Below are 20,378 nucleotides of genomic sequence, written 5' to 3'. Positions count from 1 at the left end.
AGCTAACGCCGCCGCCGCCGGATCACTATCCCTATGTCGAGCTTTCTGCAACAAAAGTTGCAGGCTCGACAAAAATAATGCTTATTTGGGCACCTTTTTGGCCCCTAATTCATAAACTGTTGTGACCTCAACTCCCAAAATCAATCCAAACCTTCCTTTTGTGGTCATAAACCTTGTGTCTAAATTTCATTGATTTCTATTTACTTATACTAAAGTTATTGTGCAAAAACCAAGAATATTGCTTATTTGGGCCCTTTTTTGGCCCTTAATTCCTAAACTGTTGGAACCAAAACTTCCAAAATCAATCCCAACCGTCCTTTTGTGGTCATAAACCTTGTGTCAAAATTTCATAGATTTCTATTCACTTAAACTAAAGTTATAGTGCGAAAACCAAGAAAATGCTTATTTGGGCCCTTTTTGGCCCCTAATTCCTTAAATATTGGGACCAAAACTCCCAAAATCAATCCCAACCTTCCTTTTGTGGTCATAAACCTTGTGTTAAAATTTCATAGATTTCTATTCACTTTTACTAAAGTTAGAGTGCAAAAACTAAAAGTATTCGGACGATGACGACGACGACGCCAACGTGATAGCAATATACGACCAAAAAATTAAAATTTTTGCGGTCGTATAAAAATTAAGAATCCGAATACACAGTTAGATTTGGCATATCAAAGAACCCCAATAATTCATTTTTTGATGAAATCAAACATAGTTTAATTTTGGACCCTTTTAGCCTCTAATTCTTTTGGACCAAAACTCCCAAAATCAATCCCAACCTTCCTTTTGTGGTCGTAGACCTTATGTTAAAATTTCATAGATTTTTCTTTACTTATACTAAAGTTATTGTGCAAAAACCAAGTAAAATACTTATTTGGGCCCTTTTTGGCCCCTAATTCCTAAACTGTTGGGACCAAAACACCCAAAATCAATCCAAACCTTCCTTTTATAGTCATAAATCTTGTGTTTAAATTTCATAGATTTCTATTTACTTTTACTAAAGTAGAGTGCGAAAACAAAATGTCTTCGGAGGACGACAACGACACCAACGTGATACATTGTACCAATACACGACCAAAAAATTTTCATTTTTTGCTGTCGTATAAAAATGCTTCTTTTTGGCCCCTTGTTCCTACATATTGGGAAAAATTAACCCCAAACTGATTCCAAGCCTTCCCTGTGTTACATGGAAACTTGTGGTACAATGTCAGAGAGATCCATACAGTTACACACAAGTTATTGTCTTGAAACATGCTTGTTTTTGGCCTTTAATTTCTAGACTGTTTGCCCAATAACCCCTTAAAATAAATCCCAACCTTCTTCTTATGGTATTAAACATTGTGGTAAAATATCAGAACAATTGAAATACTAATACACAACTTTTTGTGCTGAAACTACAACCAGGTGCTCCGCAGGGCGCAGCTTTATACGACCGCAGAGGTCGAACCCTGAACAGTTGGGGCAAGTATGGACAAAACATTCAAGCGTGATACAGCTCTGAATTTGGATTGTGATCAAATTTTTGACATTACATGGGTTTTTTTTACACAAAACAAATGTCAAGATTTTACAAATCAATTAAAGATTTCTTCTTCAAACTTTTTAAATCTAAAATTAAATAGTTGACACAGCATATGGTTTCTGACACAGAATGAATGTGGACTAATGAACTTAAAAGTTTTTTTTTGCCTTTGAGCAATTCACTATGTTGTTGAATATTAATTCTCTCAAAAAAATGTTTGAAGAAATTTTCTTTTTATTTATGAAATTTGAAATGAGAAAAATTTAACCCCCCCCCCCTTTTTTTCACATCCCCATTTCCCTTTTTCCAAAACTGATATCAATTCAAATTTCTAATGGAGTTTGCAACAATAACTACTCTTTTAAATACATCATAAAATATTAAAATGTAAAATAAAGTGCTTGTTATCCCTGAATGGTAAAGATTGGTTGGTAGTAAAAGTGAATATACATTGTTTATTGTATAAAACAATAAAAACCAGATGCTCCGCAGGGCGTAGCTTTATACGACTGCAGAGGTTGAACCCTGAACGGTTGGGGCAAGTATGGACACAACATTCAAGCTGGATTCAGCTCTAAATTTGGATTGTGATTAAATAGTTGACACAGCATAGGTTTCTGACACAGAATGAATGTGTTCTAATGAACTTAAAATTTTTGTTTTCTCTTAGAGCAATTCACTATGCTGTTGAATATTAATCCTCTCAAAAAAATGTTTGAAGAAATTTTCTTTTTTATTTATGAAATTTCAAATGAGAAAAATTGAACCCAATTTTTTTAATCACATCCCCCTTTCCCTTATTCTAAAACTAATCTCAATTAAAATTTCTAATGGAGTTTGCAACAATAACTACTCATTTAAATACATCATAAAATATTAAGATGTAAAAAAACTGCTTGTTATCACTGAATGGTAAAGATTATTTTAATTTATCAGTTGGTAGTAAAAAGTGAATATACATTGTATATTGTATATAACAAAGATTTAAGTTGATTCTGGACAAAGAAAGATAACTCCAATTAAAAAAAAATCTTGCTATTGCACAATATTTTGCAATTAGATATTTCTTGCTTACTATTCTGGACAAAGAAAGATAACTCTAATTAAAAAAAAAATTGCTATTTCACAATATTGTGCAATTAGATATTTCTTGCCATTGCGCAATACTGTGCAATTGAAAAGACTTGCTATTGCACAATACTTAATATAATAATTTTAGATCCTGATTTGGACCAACTTCAAAACTGGGCCCATAATAAAAAATCTAAGTACATTTTTGGATTCAGCATATCAAAGAACCCCAAGATTTCAATTTTTGTTAAAATCAGACTAAGTTTAATTTTGGACCCTTTGGACTTTAGTGTAGACCAATTTGAAAACAGGACCAAAAATGAAGAATCTACATACACAGTTAGATTTGGTATATCAAAGAACCCCATTTATTCAATTTTTGATGAAATCAAACAAAGTTTGATTTTGGACCCCGATTTGGACCAACTTGAAAACTGGGCCAATAATCAAGAATCTAAGTACATTTTTAGATTCAGCATATCAAAGAACCTAACTGATTCATTTTTTGTCAAAATCAAACTAAGTTTAATTTTGGACCCTTTGGACCTTAATGTAGACCAATTTGAAAACGGGACCAAAAGTTAAGAATCTACATACACAGTCATGACAGTTAGATTCGGCATATCAAAGAACCCCAATTATTCAATTTTGATGAAATCAAACAAAGTTTAATTTTGGACCCTTTGGGCCCCTTATTCTGTTGGGACCAAAACTCCCAAAATCAATACCAACCTTCCTTTTATGGTCATAAACCTTGTGTTTAAATTTCATAGATTTCTATTTACTTATACTAAAGTTATTGTGCGAAAACCAAGAATAATGCTTATTTGGGCCCTTTTTTGGCCCCTAATTCCTAAACTGTTGAAACCAAAACTCCCAAAATCAATCCCAACCGTTCTTTTGTGGTCATAAACCTTGTGTCAAAATTTCATAGATTTCTATTAACTTAAACTAAAGTTATAGTGCGAAAACCAAGAAAATGCTTATTTGGGCCCTTTTTGGCCCCTAATTCCTAAAATGTTGGGACCAAAACTCCCAAAATCAATACCAACCTTCTTTTTGTGGTCATAAACCTTGTGTTAAAATTTCATAGATTTCCATTCACTTTTACTAAAGTTAGAGTGCGAAAACTAAAAGTATTCGGACGAGGACGACGCAGACGACGACGCCAATGTGATAGCAATATACGACGAAAAATTTTTCAAATTTTGCTGTCGTATAAAAAACTTCATCAGTAACATTTTATATTGGCAAATTTCCAATGAAGTTATTTACATAAAGTTATTGGCAAATAAAAATAGAAAATGACATCATAGTCATGTCTGGCAAATGTCCAACATACATTATCTAAAAACATTTTAGATAAGATAAGGAAAAAAAGCTTCATCAGCAACATTTTATATTGGCAAATTTCCAATGAAGTTATTTACATAAAGTTATTGGCAAATAAAAATAGAAAATGACATCATAGTCATGTCTGGCAAATTTCCAACATATATTATCAACTACTATTCTATACAAAGAAAGATAACTCCAATTGAAAATTAATTGCTATTGCACAATATTGTGCAATTAGATATTTCTTGCTATTGTGCAATACTGTGCAATTGAAAATTTCTTGCTATTGTACAATACTTGATATGGAATCCTGATTTGGACCAACTTGAAAACTGGGCCCATAATCAAAAATCAAAGTACATATTTAGATAAAGCATATCAAATAAGCCCAAGAAGTTAATTTTTGTTAAAATCAAACTTAGTTTAATTTTGGACCCTTTGGACCTTAATTATGTAGACCAATTTGAAAACTGGACCAAAAATTAAGAATCTAACATACACAGTTAGATTTGGCATATCAAAGAACCCATTTATTCAATTTTTGATGAAATCAAACAAAGTATAATTTTGGACCCCCATTTGGACCAACTTGAAAACTAGGCCAATAATTAAAAATCTAAGTACATTTTTAAATTCAGCATATCAAAGAACCCCAAGGATTCAATTTTTGTTAAAATCAAACTAAGTTTAATTTTGGACCCTTTGGACCTTAATGTAGACCAATTTTAAAACTGGACCAAAAATTAAGAATCTACATACATAGTTAGATTCGGCATATCAAAGAACCCCAATTATTCAATTTTTGATGAAATCACACAAAGTTCAATTTTGGACCCTTTGGGCCCCTTATTCCCAAACTGTTAGGACCAAAACTCCCAAAATCAAACCCAACCTTCCTTTTATGGTCATAAACCTTGTGTTTAAATTTCATAGATTTCTATTTACTTATACTAAAGTTATTATGCGAAAACCAAGAATAATGCTTATTTGGGCCCTTTTTTGGCCCTTAATTCCTAAACTGTTGGAACCAAAACTCCCAAAATCAATCCCAAACTTCCTTTTGTGGTCATAAACCTTGTGTCAAAATTTCATAGATTTCTATTCACTTAAACTAAAGTTATAAATTTTTGCGGTCGTATAAAAATGCTTGTTTTTGGCCCTTTTTCCTTAACTGTTGGTACCATAACCCCTAAAATCAATCCCAACCTTTCTTCTGAGGAATTGAACCTTTTTGTAAAACTTCATTGAGATCCATTCACTTAAACTTAAGTTATTGTCTGGAAACCAAATGGGTCTTTGGATGATGATGAAGCGCGACATGATAAAACACACTCCTGTTTTATTTACAAAGTGCCGTTACTCAAAAACTTTAAATCTTATTTTCACCAAAACGTATACATATTGTTTGACCATCATAAGAAACAACTATATTAAGTTTCATGAAATTTAGATAAGTGGTTCTCAAGTTAAGGTGCGACATGTGGACATGTGGACACCGGACAGACACACAACAGCCAGACATGTGTAAACCATAATATATCCAGTCAAAATTTTAACGGGCGTATTAAGAATTGATGGAGGGAAAATGAGTATCTTTAAGCAATTTTTAATCTGAACCAGTTTTATAAATGACCCATCTTCTCTAGCAAGTATTTTTCAGAAATTCAAATTAAATGAGTTATATTTCATTTCATGCTAAGAGATACAACTTGACATCATAGGTCAAACTTTGATGTCATTCAGTATATGATGTCACGCCTGGTATGCTATAAAGGGTATGTGATATGGGTTTAGCTATACGAAAGGGGTGTGTGATACAAGGCAGGTGATACAGACTTGGGTGCACTTACTATTGAGCATACAATAATTTCTGATTTTACAGTAGTTGTTACTGAAGTGCAGTTTCAACAATTATTTTTCTGCTTTTACAAGATATTCTCCAAAATTGTGTATGCATAACATAACAGAGTTTTTCTGTAGTATTACACCTAGTTATGTGAACTAATCATTTGTAATTGCTTCAAGAGGCATTCTTATGTTAATTAGCTGAAAGCAGATTTTTGTTTCTTTGTAGTTCAATCTAGCTGCAGTAGTTCAACAGAAATCTTCAATCTTATTTTATTTGGTAAATGAAATAATGAGGTTCAGCATCAGCCTTTCACTTATAAGATATGATTGTGTTGTAATCAATCCTTGAAAAATTTACTAATTGATATAAATTTGAAATGAGGAATGATTATGCTAAAGAAATGACATACCTATAAGTATTCAACATACATGTACTGACCATATTATAATGAAAATGTGTACATCAGTAGTGTATTGCCATACTTATCAGGGAGAACAAAAGCTATTGTATTTATTTAATCGTATTTATTTTATATCTATAGCTGATTCTGAATATAGGTTTTATTTCTTACACATACTTTTTTTTTTATTATAGATACATACCTAAGTAGATGTTCTACTCCAACTTCTTCTGCTTCCTCAGCACCTATTTCACTTGGAACATGGTCAAATGTTTTAGATGTTGGAGTTCCATCCTAAAAGTATTCACATATATTAACAAAAAAACAATCAAATGTTTTCTGTGATACATGAAAGTCATAACCAATGTTGCTATAAGCATATGATACAAGATTTTTAAATTGTAAACAATTGTTACCTTCCACATTTACAATACATAACAAAAGTCTGAACAGTTAGACTGCAACACAAGAGCTATACATGTTACTTTAAAAGAAATTTTTTAAAGTCAATAGACCAAATACTCCATAAATAGATACTTTAAAGAGCCTGTGTCTCCCACCTGCATCTTGGCCACTTAAGTAAAAAAAATCATAATTAAGAGAGGAAAACTCTATTTAAAAGCTGACAGACAATTTCAGTCATGTTGACATATTTATAAACCTGATCCTACTGATCATTTTTTTTTTTTTTATGTTTTCAATTATCTATTTACACAAAAATTTGTAAAAAAATATCATTTAAGAGCAATAACTACATTATGAGTTGATATACCATTTCATCTTTAATGACTTCCATTTAGAATTTGTTTTCCTGATCATTTTTGCTATTTGTAGTTTCTATCTATTTGTATAGTTTCGAAGATAATACGCAACTAGAGGGTTTCAAGAGTGACAGCAAACTGGATTTTCCTGCAGAGGTCAGACCCTGAACCGTTGAGCAAGTATAATTTACACAACATATAAGCTTAAAACTGCTCTGAATTTGGATTGTGATTAAATATTCAACACAGCACAGGTTTGTGACTCAAAATGAATCTGGTCAAAGAACTAACTAGAGGCTCTAAAGAGCCTGTGTCGCTCACCTTGGTCTATGTGAATATTAAACAATGGACACAGATGGATTCATGACAAAATTGTGTTTTGGTGATGGTGATGTGTTTGTAGATCTTACTTTACTAAACATTCTTGCTGCTTAAAATTATCTCTATCTATAACAGTACTTTCTGTGGAAAATGTTATTGAAAATCTTCAAATTTTAAGAAAATTGTTAAAAATTGACTATGAAGGGCAATAACTCCTTAGGGGGTCAATTGACAATTTTGGTCATATTGACTTATTTTTAGTTCTTACTTTGCTGTACATTATTGCTGTTTACAGTTTATCTCTATCTATACTTAAATAATATTCAAGATAATAACAAAAAAACAGCAAAATTTCCTCAAAATTACCAATTCAGGGGCAGCAACCTAACAACCGATCATCCAATTCATCTGAAAATTCCAGGGCAGATAGATCGTGACCTGATCAACAATTTTACTTCCTGTAGGATTTGCTCTAAATGCTTTGGTTTTTAAGTTATAAGCCAAAAACTGCATTTTACCCCCATGTTCTATTTTTAGCCATGGTGGCCAACTTGGTTTGTTGGCCGAGTTACTGGACATATTTTTTTAACTAGATACCCCAATGATGATTATGGCCAAGTTTGGTTAAATTTGGCCCAGTAGTTTCAGAGAAGAAGATTTTTCTAAAAGATTACTAAGATTTACGAAAAATGGTTAAAAATTGACTATAAAGGGCAATTACTCCTAAAGTGGTCAACTGACCATTTTTATCATGTTGACTTATTTGTAGATCTTACTTTGCTGAACATTATTGCTGTTTACAGTTTATCTCTATCTATAATAATATTCAAGATAATAACCAAAAACAGCAAAATTTCCTTAAAATTACCATTTCAGGGGCAGCAACCCAACAACAGGTTGACCGATTAATCTGAAAATTTCAGGTCAAATAGATCTTGACTTGATAAACAATTTTACTCCGTGTCAGATTTGCTCTAAATGCTTTGGTTTTTGAGTTATAAGCCAAAAACTGCATTTTACCCCAATGTTCTATTTTTAGCCATGGCGGCCATCTTGGTTGGTTGGGCGGGGCACCGGACACATTTTTCTAAACCAAATACCCCAATGAAGGTTATGGCCAAGTTTGGTTAAATTTGGCCCAGAAGTTTCAGAGGAGAAGATTTTCTAAAAGATTACTAAGATTTACAAACTAGAGGCTCTAAAGAGCCTGTGTCGCTCGCCTTGGTCTATGTGAATATTAAAGGAAGCAGATCATGGATTCATGACAAAATTGTGTTTTGGTGATGGTGATGTGTTTGTACATCTTACTTTACTGAACATTCTTGCTGCTTAAAATTATCTCTATCTATAATGAACTCGGCCCATTAGTTTCAGTGGAAAATGTTATTAAAAATTTACAAATTTTATGAAAATTGTTAAAAATTGACTATAAAGAACAATAACTCCTAAGGGGGTCAATTGACCATTTCGGTAATGTTGACTTATTTGTAAATCTTACTTTGCTGAACATTATTGCTATTTACAATTTATCTTTATCTATAATAATATTCAAGACTAGAGGCTCTAAAGAGCCTGTGTCGCTCACCTTGGTCTATGTGCATATTAAACAAAGGACACAAATGGATTCATGACAAAATTGTATTTTGGTGATGGTGATGTGTTTGAAGTTCTTACTTTACTGAACGTTCTTCCTTCTTACAATTATATCTATATTATAATGAACTTTGCCCATTAGTAACAGAGAAATATAGTTGGTAAAACTTTACATAAATTTACAAAATTAATGAAAATTGTTAAAAATTGACTATAAAGGGCAATAACTCCTTAAGGAGTTAATTGACCATTTAGGTCATGTTGACTTATTTGTAGATCTTACTTTGATGAACATTATCGCTGTTTACAGTTTATGGCTATCTATAATAGTATTCAAGATAATAACCAAAAACAGCAAAATTTCTTTAAAAATTACCAATTGGAGGGCAGCAACCCAACAACCGGTTGTCCAATTCATTTGAATATTTCAGGGCAGATATATATTGACTTGATTAGGGGTAAATTCAGTAAATAAATATACGTCATCAGGGACCGCCCATTTAGGGGAGAGCTTTCTGTATAACACTGAAGTTATATGCTCTTCTGATTGGCAGATAATGTTTGTAATAAATATTTTTTGGTAGATGGATCAAAACTAGAGTTGAAAAAAAATAAAAAATATATGCTGAATGTACTAATTTTTTCCCCTTCAGGGTTGAAAAGTACTGGGGATCAGTATAGGAATTCAGTGCGAATCTACATTGTTTGTAAACAAGGCCATGTGAATGCCCAAAAATGCCGCATGACCCTATGTTTTTATTGTTGCAAAAGATAGGGCTACATTTGTACTTTCATGAATGATATATGAAAGATTTTAATTTCTAAAGGTAAATCAGGTATAAATTTATTTCCACACATAGATTAGCATTAAAGTCAATGGGAGATTTTTTACTGAATTTACCCCTATAGGAAAATATGCACTTTTTCACTGTACTTGTCCAAGGCCACACAATAATCACAAAACTCATTTCCTGTAAATGTTAATGTAATGGAAGGATTTTGGAACCATTTAAAGCTGTTTTTTACACAAATTTCTATCTTTAACTGCGGCTATCCAGGATGCACTCAGTGTACTGTGAGAGAAGCATGAAGTATATTGTAAAAATCAGTTTTTTGTGTCCAGATTGAAAGAAATAATAGAAATTACACTTGAGAGTTATGCTATCAATGAAAGGCATAAATATTCTCCCCATTTACATCACATTTTGCACATATTTCTCCTCATAATGTATAAAATCATATGAAAAAAATGGATTACCTCCCTTTGACATAGTGTTTTTTTTTAGCTGTGTTCTCCATGATAAGTTGTAGAACAAGTGGTAAATAAGCACTTTTCTAGTATTTTAACACTCAAATAATCTGACCGCATGAAGGTATTCATTTATTTTTACACAACGCCTTGCGTTTCTTTATTGAAAGAATATACTAGACAAGTTTTCATGATTACAGGTCCTTCATCCATGAAGCAAGTGTTGAAATGTTTGTAATTGGGTTTTTATGTTAAATAATTTGCTTTTAAATATTCTAAATTGTTACTTTAATCTCCAAAATGTAAAGTTTGGTCATACCTAATCTTATTTTTTTATATTTGGCACTTTTTTCTATTTCAGTTCTAGCTGTCTAGTTTTGGCGAAGAACCCATCCTGATGTTGGGGTAACAGGAATTTCTGCAGAGTGATTGTCAATGACATTTTGTGAAATTTACAAGTAATTAAAACACAGATTTAGTATAATGAAACATAATTGTTGTTTTATTTGGTATGAAACTGCTTAAAAAAGCCTTTGAAAAGTCTTTTTGTGGTCTTTTCATGGTATCTAACCAAAAACTTCCATATAAGTAAAAAACTAACTAAGAGTACACCAAGACTTTAGTTTCTAGATGTACTTGCAATACTAGTCAAAGCAAACACAGAAAACAATTCATATTTATTAAACATAGTATTTTACACCATTCTTTTAAAAACAGTCAATGCGCAACTTAATATACCAAATATACATTGGCCGCAGTATGGGCTGTATTATAAATTTTGCTCTATCTTTACAAATTCAGCATTTATGAAGGTTGTATTGAAACTGGAACTTGAAAATTGGATACATTACATGTTTATTACAAAAAAAGTTGGAAAAGAAGTAAAAAAGTCCCTTATAGGGGTAAATTCAGTAAATAAATATACGTCATCAGGGACCGCCCATTTAGGGGAGAGCTTTCTGTATAACACTGAAGTTATATGCTCTTCTGATTGGCAGATAATGTTTGTAATAAATATTTTTTGGTAGATGGATCAAAACTAGAGTTGAAAAAAAATAAAAAATATATGCTGAATGTACTAATTTTTTCCCCTTCAGGGTTGAAAAGTACTGGGGATCAGTATAGGAATTCAGTGCGAATCTACATTGTTTGTAAACAAGGCCATGTGAATGCCCAAAAATGCCGCATGACCCTATGTTTTTATTGTTGCAAAAGATAGGGCTACATTTGTACTTTCATGAATGATATATGAAAGATTTTAATTTCTAAAGGTAAATCAGGTATAAATTTATTTCCACACATAGATTAGCATTAAAGTCAATGGGAGATTTTTTACTGAATTTACCCCATTAACAATTTAACTCCGTGTCAGATTTGCTCTAAATGATTTGGTTTCAGAGTTATAAGCAAAAAACTACATTTTACCCCTGTTCTATTTTTAGCCGTGGTGGCCATCTTGGTTTTATGGCCAGGTCATCGGACACATTTTTCAAACAAGGTACCTCAAAGATGATTGTGGCCAAGTTTCAATCAATTTGGCCCAGTAGTTTCAGAGAAGAACATTTTTGTAAAAGATAACTAAGATTTACGAAAAATGGTTAAAAATTGACTATAAAGGGCAATAACTCCTAAAGGGGTCAACTGACTATTTCGGTCAGGTTGACTTATTTGTAAATCTTACTTTGATGAAAATTATTGCTGTTTACAGTTTATCTCTATCTATAACAATATTCAAGATAATAACCAACCAGGTGCTCCGCAGGGCGCAGCTTTATACGACCGCAGAGGTCGAACCCTGAACAGTTGGGGCAAGTATGGACAAAACATTCAAGCGTGATACAGCTCTGAATTTGGATTGTGATCAAATTTTTGACATTACATGGGTTTTTTTTACACAAAACAAATGTCAAGATTTTACAAATCAATTAAAGATTTCTTCTTCAAACTTTTTAAATCTAAAATTAAATAGTTGACACAGCATAGGTTTCTGACACAGAATGAATGTGGTCTAATGAACTTAAAAGTTTTTTTTTGCCTTTGAGCAATTCACTATGCTGTTGAATATTAATCCTCTCAAAAAAATGTTTGAAGAAATTTTCTTTTTATTTATGAAATCTGAAATGAGAAAAATTTAAACCCCCCCTTTTTTTTCACATCCCCGTTTCCCTTTCTCTAAAACTGATATCAATTCAAATTTCTAATGGAGTTTGCAACAATAACTACTCTTTTAAATACATCATAAAATATTAAAATGTAAAATAAAGTGCTTGTTATCACTGAATGGTAAAGATTGGTTGGTAGTAAAAGTGAATATACATTGTTTATTGTATAAAACAATAAAAAAAACTTCATCAGCAACATTTTATATTGGCAAATTTCCAATGAAGTTATTTACATAAAGTTATTGGCAAATAAAAATAGAAAATGACATCATAGTCATGTCTGGCAAATGTCCAACATACATTATCTAAAAACATTTTAGATAAGATAAGGAAAAAAAGCTTCATCAGCAACATTTTATATTGGCAAATTTCCAATGAAGTTATTTACATAAAGTTATTGGCAAATAAAAATAGAAAATGACATCATAGTCATGTCTGGCAAATTTCCAACATATATTATCAACTACTATTCTATACAAAGAAAGATAACTCCAATTGAAAATTAATTGCTATTGCACAATATTGTGCAATTAGATATTTCTTACTATTGTGCAATACTGTGCAATTGAAAATTTCTTGCTATTGCACAATACTTGATATGGAATCCTGATTTGGACCAACTTGAAAACTGGGCCCATAATCAAAAATCAAAGTACATATTTAGATAAAGCATATCAAATAAGCCTAAGAATTTAATTTTTGTTAAAATCAAACTTAGTTTAATTTTGGACCCTTTGGACCTTAATGTAGACCAATTTGAAAACTGGACCAAAAATTAAGAATCTACATACACAGTTAGATTTGGCATATCAAAGAACCCATTTATTCAATTTTTGATGAAATCAAACAAAGTTTAATTTTGGACCCCCATTTGGACCAACTTGAAAACTAGGCCAATAATTAAAAATCTAAGTACATTTTTAAATTCAGCATATCAAAGAACCCCAAGGATTCAATTTTTGTTAAAATCAAATTAAGTTTAATTTTGGACCCTTTGGACCTTAATGTAGACCAATTTGAAAACGGGACCAAAAATTAAGAATCTACATACATAGTTAGATTCGGCATATCAAAGAACCCCAATTATTCAATTTTTGATGAAATCACACAAAGTTCAATTTTGGACCCTTTGGGCCCCTTATTCCTAAACTGTTAGGACCAAAACTCCCAAAATCAAACCCAACCTTCCTTTTATGGTCATAAACCTTGTATTTAAATTTCATAGATTTCTATTTACTTATACTAAAGTTATGGTGCGAAAACCAAGAATAATGCTTATTTGGGCCCCTTTTTGGCCCCTAATTCATAAACTGTTGTGACCTCAACTCCAAAAATCAATCCCAACCTTCCTTTTGTGGTCATAAACCTTGTGTTAAAATTTCATTGATTTCTATTTACTTATACTAAAGTTATTGTGCGAAAACCAAGAATAATGCTTATTTGGGCCTTTTTTGGCCCTTAATTCCTAAACTGTTGGAACCAAAACTCCCAAAATCAATCCCAACCTTCCTTTTGTGGTCATAAACCTTGTGTCAAAATTTCATAAATTTCTATTCACTTAAACTAAAGTTATAGTGCGAAAACCAAGAAAATGCATATTTGGGCCCTTTTTGGCCCCTAATTCCTAAAATGTTGGGACCAAAACTCCCAAAATCAATCCCAACCTTCCTTTTGTGGTCATAAACCTTGTGTTAAAATTTCATTGATTTCTATTCACTTTTACTAAAGTTAGAGTGCGAAAACTAAAAGTATTCGGACGACGACGACGACGACGACGCAGACGACGCCAACGTGATAGCAATATACGACGAAAAATTTTTCAAATTTTGCGGTCGTATAAAAACAGGAAAATTTCCTCAAAATTACCAATTCAGGGGCAGCAACGCAACAACAGGTTGACCGATTCATCTGAAAATTTCAGGGCAGACAGATCTTGACCTGATAAACATTTTTACCCCATGTCAGATTTCCTCTAAATGTTTTGGTTTTTGAGTTATAAGCCAAAAACTGCATTTTACCCCTATGTTCCATTTTTAACCATGGCGGCCATCTTGGTTGGTTAACCGGGTCACGCCACACATTTTTTAAACTAAATACTCCAAAGATGATTGTGGCCAACTTTGGATTAATTTGGCCCAGTATTTTCAGAGGAGAAGATTTTTGTAAAAGATAACTTAGATTTATGAAAAATGGTTAAAAATTGACTGTAAAGGGCAATAACTCCTTAAGGGGTCAACTGACCATTTCGGTCATGTTGACTTATTTGTAAATCTTACTTTGCTGAACATTATTGCCGTTTACAGTTTATCTCTATCTATAACCAGGTGCTCCGCAGGGCGCAGCTTTATACGACCGCAGAGGTCGTACCCTGAACAGTTGGGGCAAGTATGGACAAAACATTCAACCGTGATACAGCTCTGAATTTGGATTGTGATCAAATTTTTGACATTACATGGTTTTTTTTTACACAAAACAAATGTCAAGATTTTACAAATCAATTAAAGATTTCTTCTTCAAACTTTTTAGATCTAAAATTAAATAGTTGACACAGCATAGGTTTCTGACACAGAATGCATGTGGTCTAATGAACTTAAAAGTTTTTTTTTGCCTTTGAGCAATTCACTATGCTGTTGAATATTAATCCTCTCAAAAAAATGTTTGAAGAAATTTTCTTTTTATTTATGAAATCTGAAATGAGAAAAATTTAAACCCCCCCTTTTTTTCACATCCCTGTTTCCCTTTTTCCAAAACTGATATCAATTCAAATTTCTAATGGAGTTTGCAACAATAACTACTCTTTTAAATACATCATAAAATATTAAAATGTAAAATAAAGTGCTTGTTATCACTGAATGGTAAAGATTGGTTGGTAGTAAAAGTGAATATACATTGTTTATTGTATAAAACAATAAAAAAAACTTCATCAGCAACATTTTATATTGGCAAATTTCCAATGAAGTTATTTACATAAAGTTATTGGCAAATAAAAATAGAAAATGACATCATAGTTATGTCTGGCAAATGTCCAACATACATTATCTAAAAACATTTTAGATAAGATAAGGAAAAAAAACTTCATCAGCAACATTTTATATTGGCAAATTTCCAATGAAGTTATTTACATAAAGTTATTGGCAAATAAAAATAGAAAATGACATCATAGTCATGTCTGGCAAATTTCCAACATATATTATCAACTACTATTCTATACAAAGAAAGATAACTCCAATTGAAAATTAATTGCTATTGCACAATATTGTGCAATTAGATATTTCTTGCTATTGTGCAATACTGTGCAATTGAAAATTTCTTGCTATTGCACAATAGTTGATATGGAATCCTGATTTGGACCAACTTAAAAACTGGGCCCATAATTAAAAATCAAAGTACATGTTTAGATAAAGCATATCAAATAAGCCCAATAATTGAATTTTTCTTAAAATCAAACTTAGTTTAATTTTGGACCCTTTGGACCTTAATTATGTAGACCAATTTGAAAACTGGACCAAAAATTAAGAATCTACATACACAGTTAGATTTGGCATATCAAAGAACCCATTTATTCAATTTTTGATGATATCAAACAAAGTTTAATTTTGGACCCCCATTTGGACCAACTTGAAAACTAGGCCAATAATTAAAAATCTAAGTACATTTTTAAATTCAGCATATCAAAGAACCCCAAGGATTCAATTTTTGTTAAAATCAAACTAAGTTTAATTTTGGACCCTTTGGACCTTAATGTAGACCAATTTGAAAACGGGACCAAAAATTAAGAATCTACATACATAGTTAGATTCGGCATATCAAAAAACCCCAATTATTCAATTTTTGAAGAAATCACACCAAAAAAAAAGTTCAATTTTGGACCCTTTGGGCCCCTTATTCCTGAACTGTTAGGACCAAAACTCCCAAAATCAAACCCAACCTTCCTTTTATGGTCATAAACCTTGTGTTTAAATTTCATAGATTTCTATTTACTTATACTAAAGTTATGGTGCGAAAACCAAGAATAATGCTTATTTGGGACCTTTTTTGGCCCTTAATTCCTAAACTGTTGGAACCAAAACTCCCAAAATCAATCCCAACCTTCCTTTTGTGGTCATAAACCTTGTGTCAAAATTTCATAGATTTCTATTTACTTAAACTACAGTTATAGTGCGAAAACCAAGAAAATGCTTATTTGGGCCCTTTTTGGACCCCAATTCCTAAAATTTTGGGACCAAAACTCCCAAAATCAATCCCAACCTTCCTTTTGTGGTTATAAACCTTGTGTTAAAATTTCAAAGATTTCTATTTACTTATACTAAAGTTATGGTGCGAAAACCAAGAATAATGCTTACTTGGGCCCCTTTTTGGCCCCTAATTCCTAAACGGTTCAGACCTCAACTCCCAAAATCAATCCCAACCTTCCTTTTGTGGTCATAAACCTTGTGTTAAAATTTCATTGATTTCTATTTACTTATACTAAAGTTATTGTGCGAAAACCAAGAATAATGCTTATTTGGGCCCTTTTTTGGCCCTTAATTCCTAAACTGTTGGAACCAAAACTCCCAAAATCAATCCCAACCTTCCTTTTGTGGTCATAAACCTTGTGTCAAAATTTCATAGATTTCTATTCACTTAAACTAAAGTTATAGTGCGAAAACCAAGAAAATGCTTATTTGGGCCCTTTTTGGCCCCTAATTCCTAAAATGTTGGGACCAAAACTCCCAAAATCAATCCCAACCTTCCTTTTGTGGTCATAAACCTTGTGTTAAAATTTCACTGATTTCTATTCACTTTTACTAAAGTTAGAGTGTGAAAACTAGAAGTATTCGGACGACGACGACGCAGACGACGACGCCAACGTGATAGCAATATACGACCAAAAAATTAAAATTTTTGCGGTCGTATAAAAATCTAAGTACATTTTTAAATTCAGCATATCAAAGAACCCCAAGAATTCAATTTTTGTTAAAATCAAACTAAGTTAAATTTTGGACCCTTTGGACCTTAATGTAGACCAATTTGAAAATGGGACCAAAAATTAAGAATCTACATACATAGTTAGATTCAGCATATCAAAGAACCCCAATTATTCAATTTTTGATGAAATCCCACAAAGTTCAATTTTGGACCCTTTGGGCCCCTTATTCCTAAACTGTTGGGACCGAAACTCCCAAAATCAAACCCAACCTTCCTTTTATGGTCATAAACCTTGTGTTAAAATTTCATAGATTTCTATTTACTTATATTAAAGTTATGGTGCGAAAACCAAGAATAATGCTTATTTGGGCCCCTTTTTGGCCCCTAATTCATAAACTGTTGTGACCTCAACTCCCAAAATCAATCCCAACCTTCCTTTTTGTGGTCATAAACCTTGTGTTTAAATATCATTGATTTCTATCTACTTATACTAAAGTTATTGTGCGAAAACCAAGTATAATGCTTATTTTTGGCCCTTTTTTGGCCCCTAATTCCTAAACTGTTTGAACTAAAACTGCCAAAATCAATCCCAACCTTCCTTTTGTGGTCATAAACCTTGTGTCAAAATTTCATAGATTTCTATTTACTTAAACTACAGTTATAGTGCGAAAACCAAGAAAATGCTTATTTGGGCCCTTTTTGGACCCCAATTCCTAAAATTTTGGGACCAAAACTCCCAAAATCAATCCCAACCTTCCTTTTGTGGTTATAAACCTTGTGTTAAAATTTCAAAGATTTCTATTTACTTATACTAAAGTTATGGTGCGAAAACCAAGAATAATGCTTACTTGGGCCCCTTTTTGGCCCCTAATTCCTAAACGGTTCAGACCTCAACTCCCAAAATCAATCCCAACCTTCCTTTTGTGGTCATAAACCTTGTGTTTAAATTTCATTGATTTCTATTTACTTATACTAAAGTTATGGTGCGAAAACCAAGAATAATGCTTACTTGGGCCCCTTTTTGGCCCCTAATTCCTAAACGGTTGTGACCTCAACTCCCAAAATCAATCCCAACCTTCCTTTTGTGGTCATAAACCTTGTGTTTAAATTTCATTGATTTCTATTTACTTATACTAAAGTTATTGTGTGAAAACCAAGTATAATGCTTATTTTGGCCCTTTTTTGGACCCTAATTCCTAAACTGTTTGAACTAAAACTGCCAAAATCAATCCAAACCTTCCTTTTGTGGTCATAAACCTTGTGTCAAAATTTCATAGATTTCTATTTACTTAAACTACAGTTATAGTGCGAAAACCACGAAAATGCTTATTTGGGCCCTTTTTGGCCCCCAATTCCTAAAATTTTGGGACCAAAACTTCCAAAATCAATCCCAACCTTCCTTTTGTGGTTATAAACCATGTGTTAAAATTTCATAGATTTCTATTCACTTTTACTAAAGTTAGAGTGTGAAAACTAAAAGTATTCGGACGACGACGACGCAAGACGACGACGCAGACGACAACGTCAACGTGATAGCAATATACGACGAAAAATTATAATTTTTGCAGGGTATAAAAACAAAATGAATGATGTGAGAGGATGTCACTCTGGTCAACCACATAGATAATTGACGGCTTCAAGCCATCTTTTCCCCAAAACTTCTGACAGTTTTAATCAGTGATATAATTGTTTGTCTCAAATAACATCCAAAATTTCTCCTAAAGAAAAATCCCAATTACCCAAAAAATGGCTTAAAATTCCTCCCAATAAGTTTTACATTTTTCCCAAAAGTGAATGCATTGGAAGTAATTAATGGTACCGTAAATTTTGCATTCATGTTATTATTTTGATATTATGAAAGGGCCTTTGAGATCCAGGTTTCTAATCAGAATCAACACAGTGTTTGTAAAAAAATGTGGTTTTCAATGCATTAAGAACCATCATTGTTTCCATCTCTTTCGCCTCACCATAAATCACCTTTCAGATTGAAAATTCTGACAATCAAAATACTCCTGACAAAACTGTGCAATAAAAAACAGGAAAGTTTAGCAAAAAAAACTTTTTGATTTTAGTCATCTATAAGTAGAATCGCTGCCCTTTAAACAACCTCCTTTCATCACTATTACTACATTTGACATTTCTTTATGGCTCTAAGTATTGAAGCATCACTTTTTATATTAATCAACATCTTACATCATGGACTTCCTCTACTGAAATGTAAGCTTCTGTAGGTAATCCTAAATCTTTAGGCTTGGCATCAATCACAACTAATACCTGTAATACATAGAAATTATTTATCATTGGCATTTTATTTAATAGTACAGAACTTAATAAACAGCTGTGCCACGAGTGCATGATATGCCCGTCATCTTGTGTGTGAAGTTTGACACAATAATCATAAATAGTTTCTGAGATACGTTGTGGTGAAAACACCTTTTTTTCTGACAAAAAACTCAATAACTCTAAAATAAAATTTTGAATCATCACCAAAAGGTATACAGATCTTAAGCTTAAGGATGTACACCTTTGAGGAGCCAAACATTTCTAGAATTAAACTTTTTTTCTTAATCTGATTTTTGGGTTTATAAGACTGTAACAAAATAATTGGTGAAGAAAAAATCATATGGTGGTGCACTTCTTTTTTTGGTACCTTTAAAAAGGTTGATTTTTACCTATTTTTGGGCTATTCTCATGAAAAAAATCAAAGTTCCACAATTAAACTTTTTTTTATACTTTCTATAAAGATGGAGTGGACCAATCTGAATACATTTTACTTAAAACAAGAGTGCACACACAGTGATCTGGAAGGATTTTTTCTCTATGGGCCCAGGGCCCCTCAAAATTAAATTCAAGGGGCCATTTTAAATAATAATGGGCCATGTTGTCAAATGAATGGGCCATTTGAATTGACTACAGTGAAAAAAGTAAAAAGTGTATATCTCGGCAAAGAGATGGTGGTACTTACCTTTATGATTTTAAATAATATTATAGATATTGTGCCTGTGATTTTGTTATTTCAATTCAACAAAGAATGTAAAATAATTTCTTCCAAACCAGATAATATTTAAGATATCCTTTATTTACAATGTTTCTACTGCTACTGTTGTCTTGTTCATGTGCATTGGTTTTTTTACATTAAATTTGGGTCTTCGTCGATACCATACTTATTCCCGACGTTCCGTATTAGAGGACGTATTTGGCATT

General features: G+C 32.1%; 1 protein-coding gene across 1 annotated transcript in view; it reads right to left on the bottom strand.

The window, feature by feature from the left end:
- The window catches only part of LOC143079715 (26S proteasome non-ATPase regulatory subunit 7-like), an 86,523-nt gene that overhangs the window by 6,513 nt on the left and 59,632 nt on the right, over positions 1-20,378 (bottom strand). The window contains exons 4-5 of the mRNA XM_076255247.1: positions 19,368-19,448; positions 6,383-6,474 (exon numbers count right to left, since the gene is read on the bottom strand). Of these exons, the coding sequence (XP_076111362.1) occupies positions 6,383-6,474; positions 19,368-19,448 (173 nt within the window). The remainder of the gene's footprint in view (positions 1-6,382; positions 6,475-19,367; positions 19,449-20,378) is intronic.

Source organism: Mytilus galloprovincialis, chromosome 6, assembly GCF_965363235.1.
Source record: "Mytilus galloprovincialis chromosome 6, xbMytGall1.hap1.1, whole genome shotgun sequence".
Classification (NCBI taxonomy): Eukaryota; Metazoa; Mollusca; class Bivalvia; order Mytilida; family Mytilidae; genus Mytilus; species Mytilus galloprovincialis.
The sequence above is the reverse complement of the archived record's forward strand: the minus strand, read 5'-3'. Positions and strand labels throughout refer to the sequence as shown.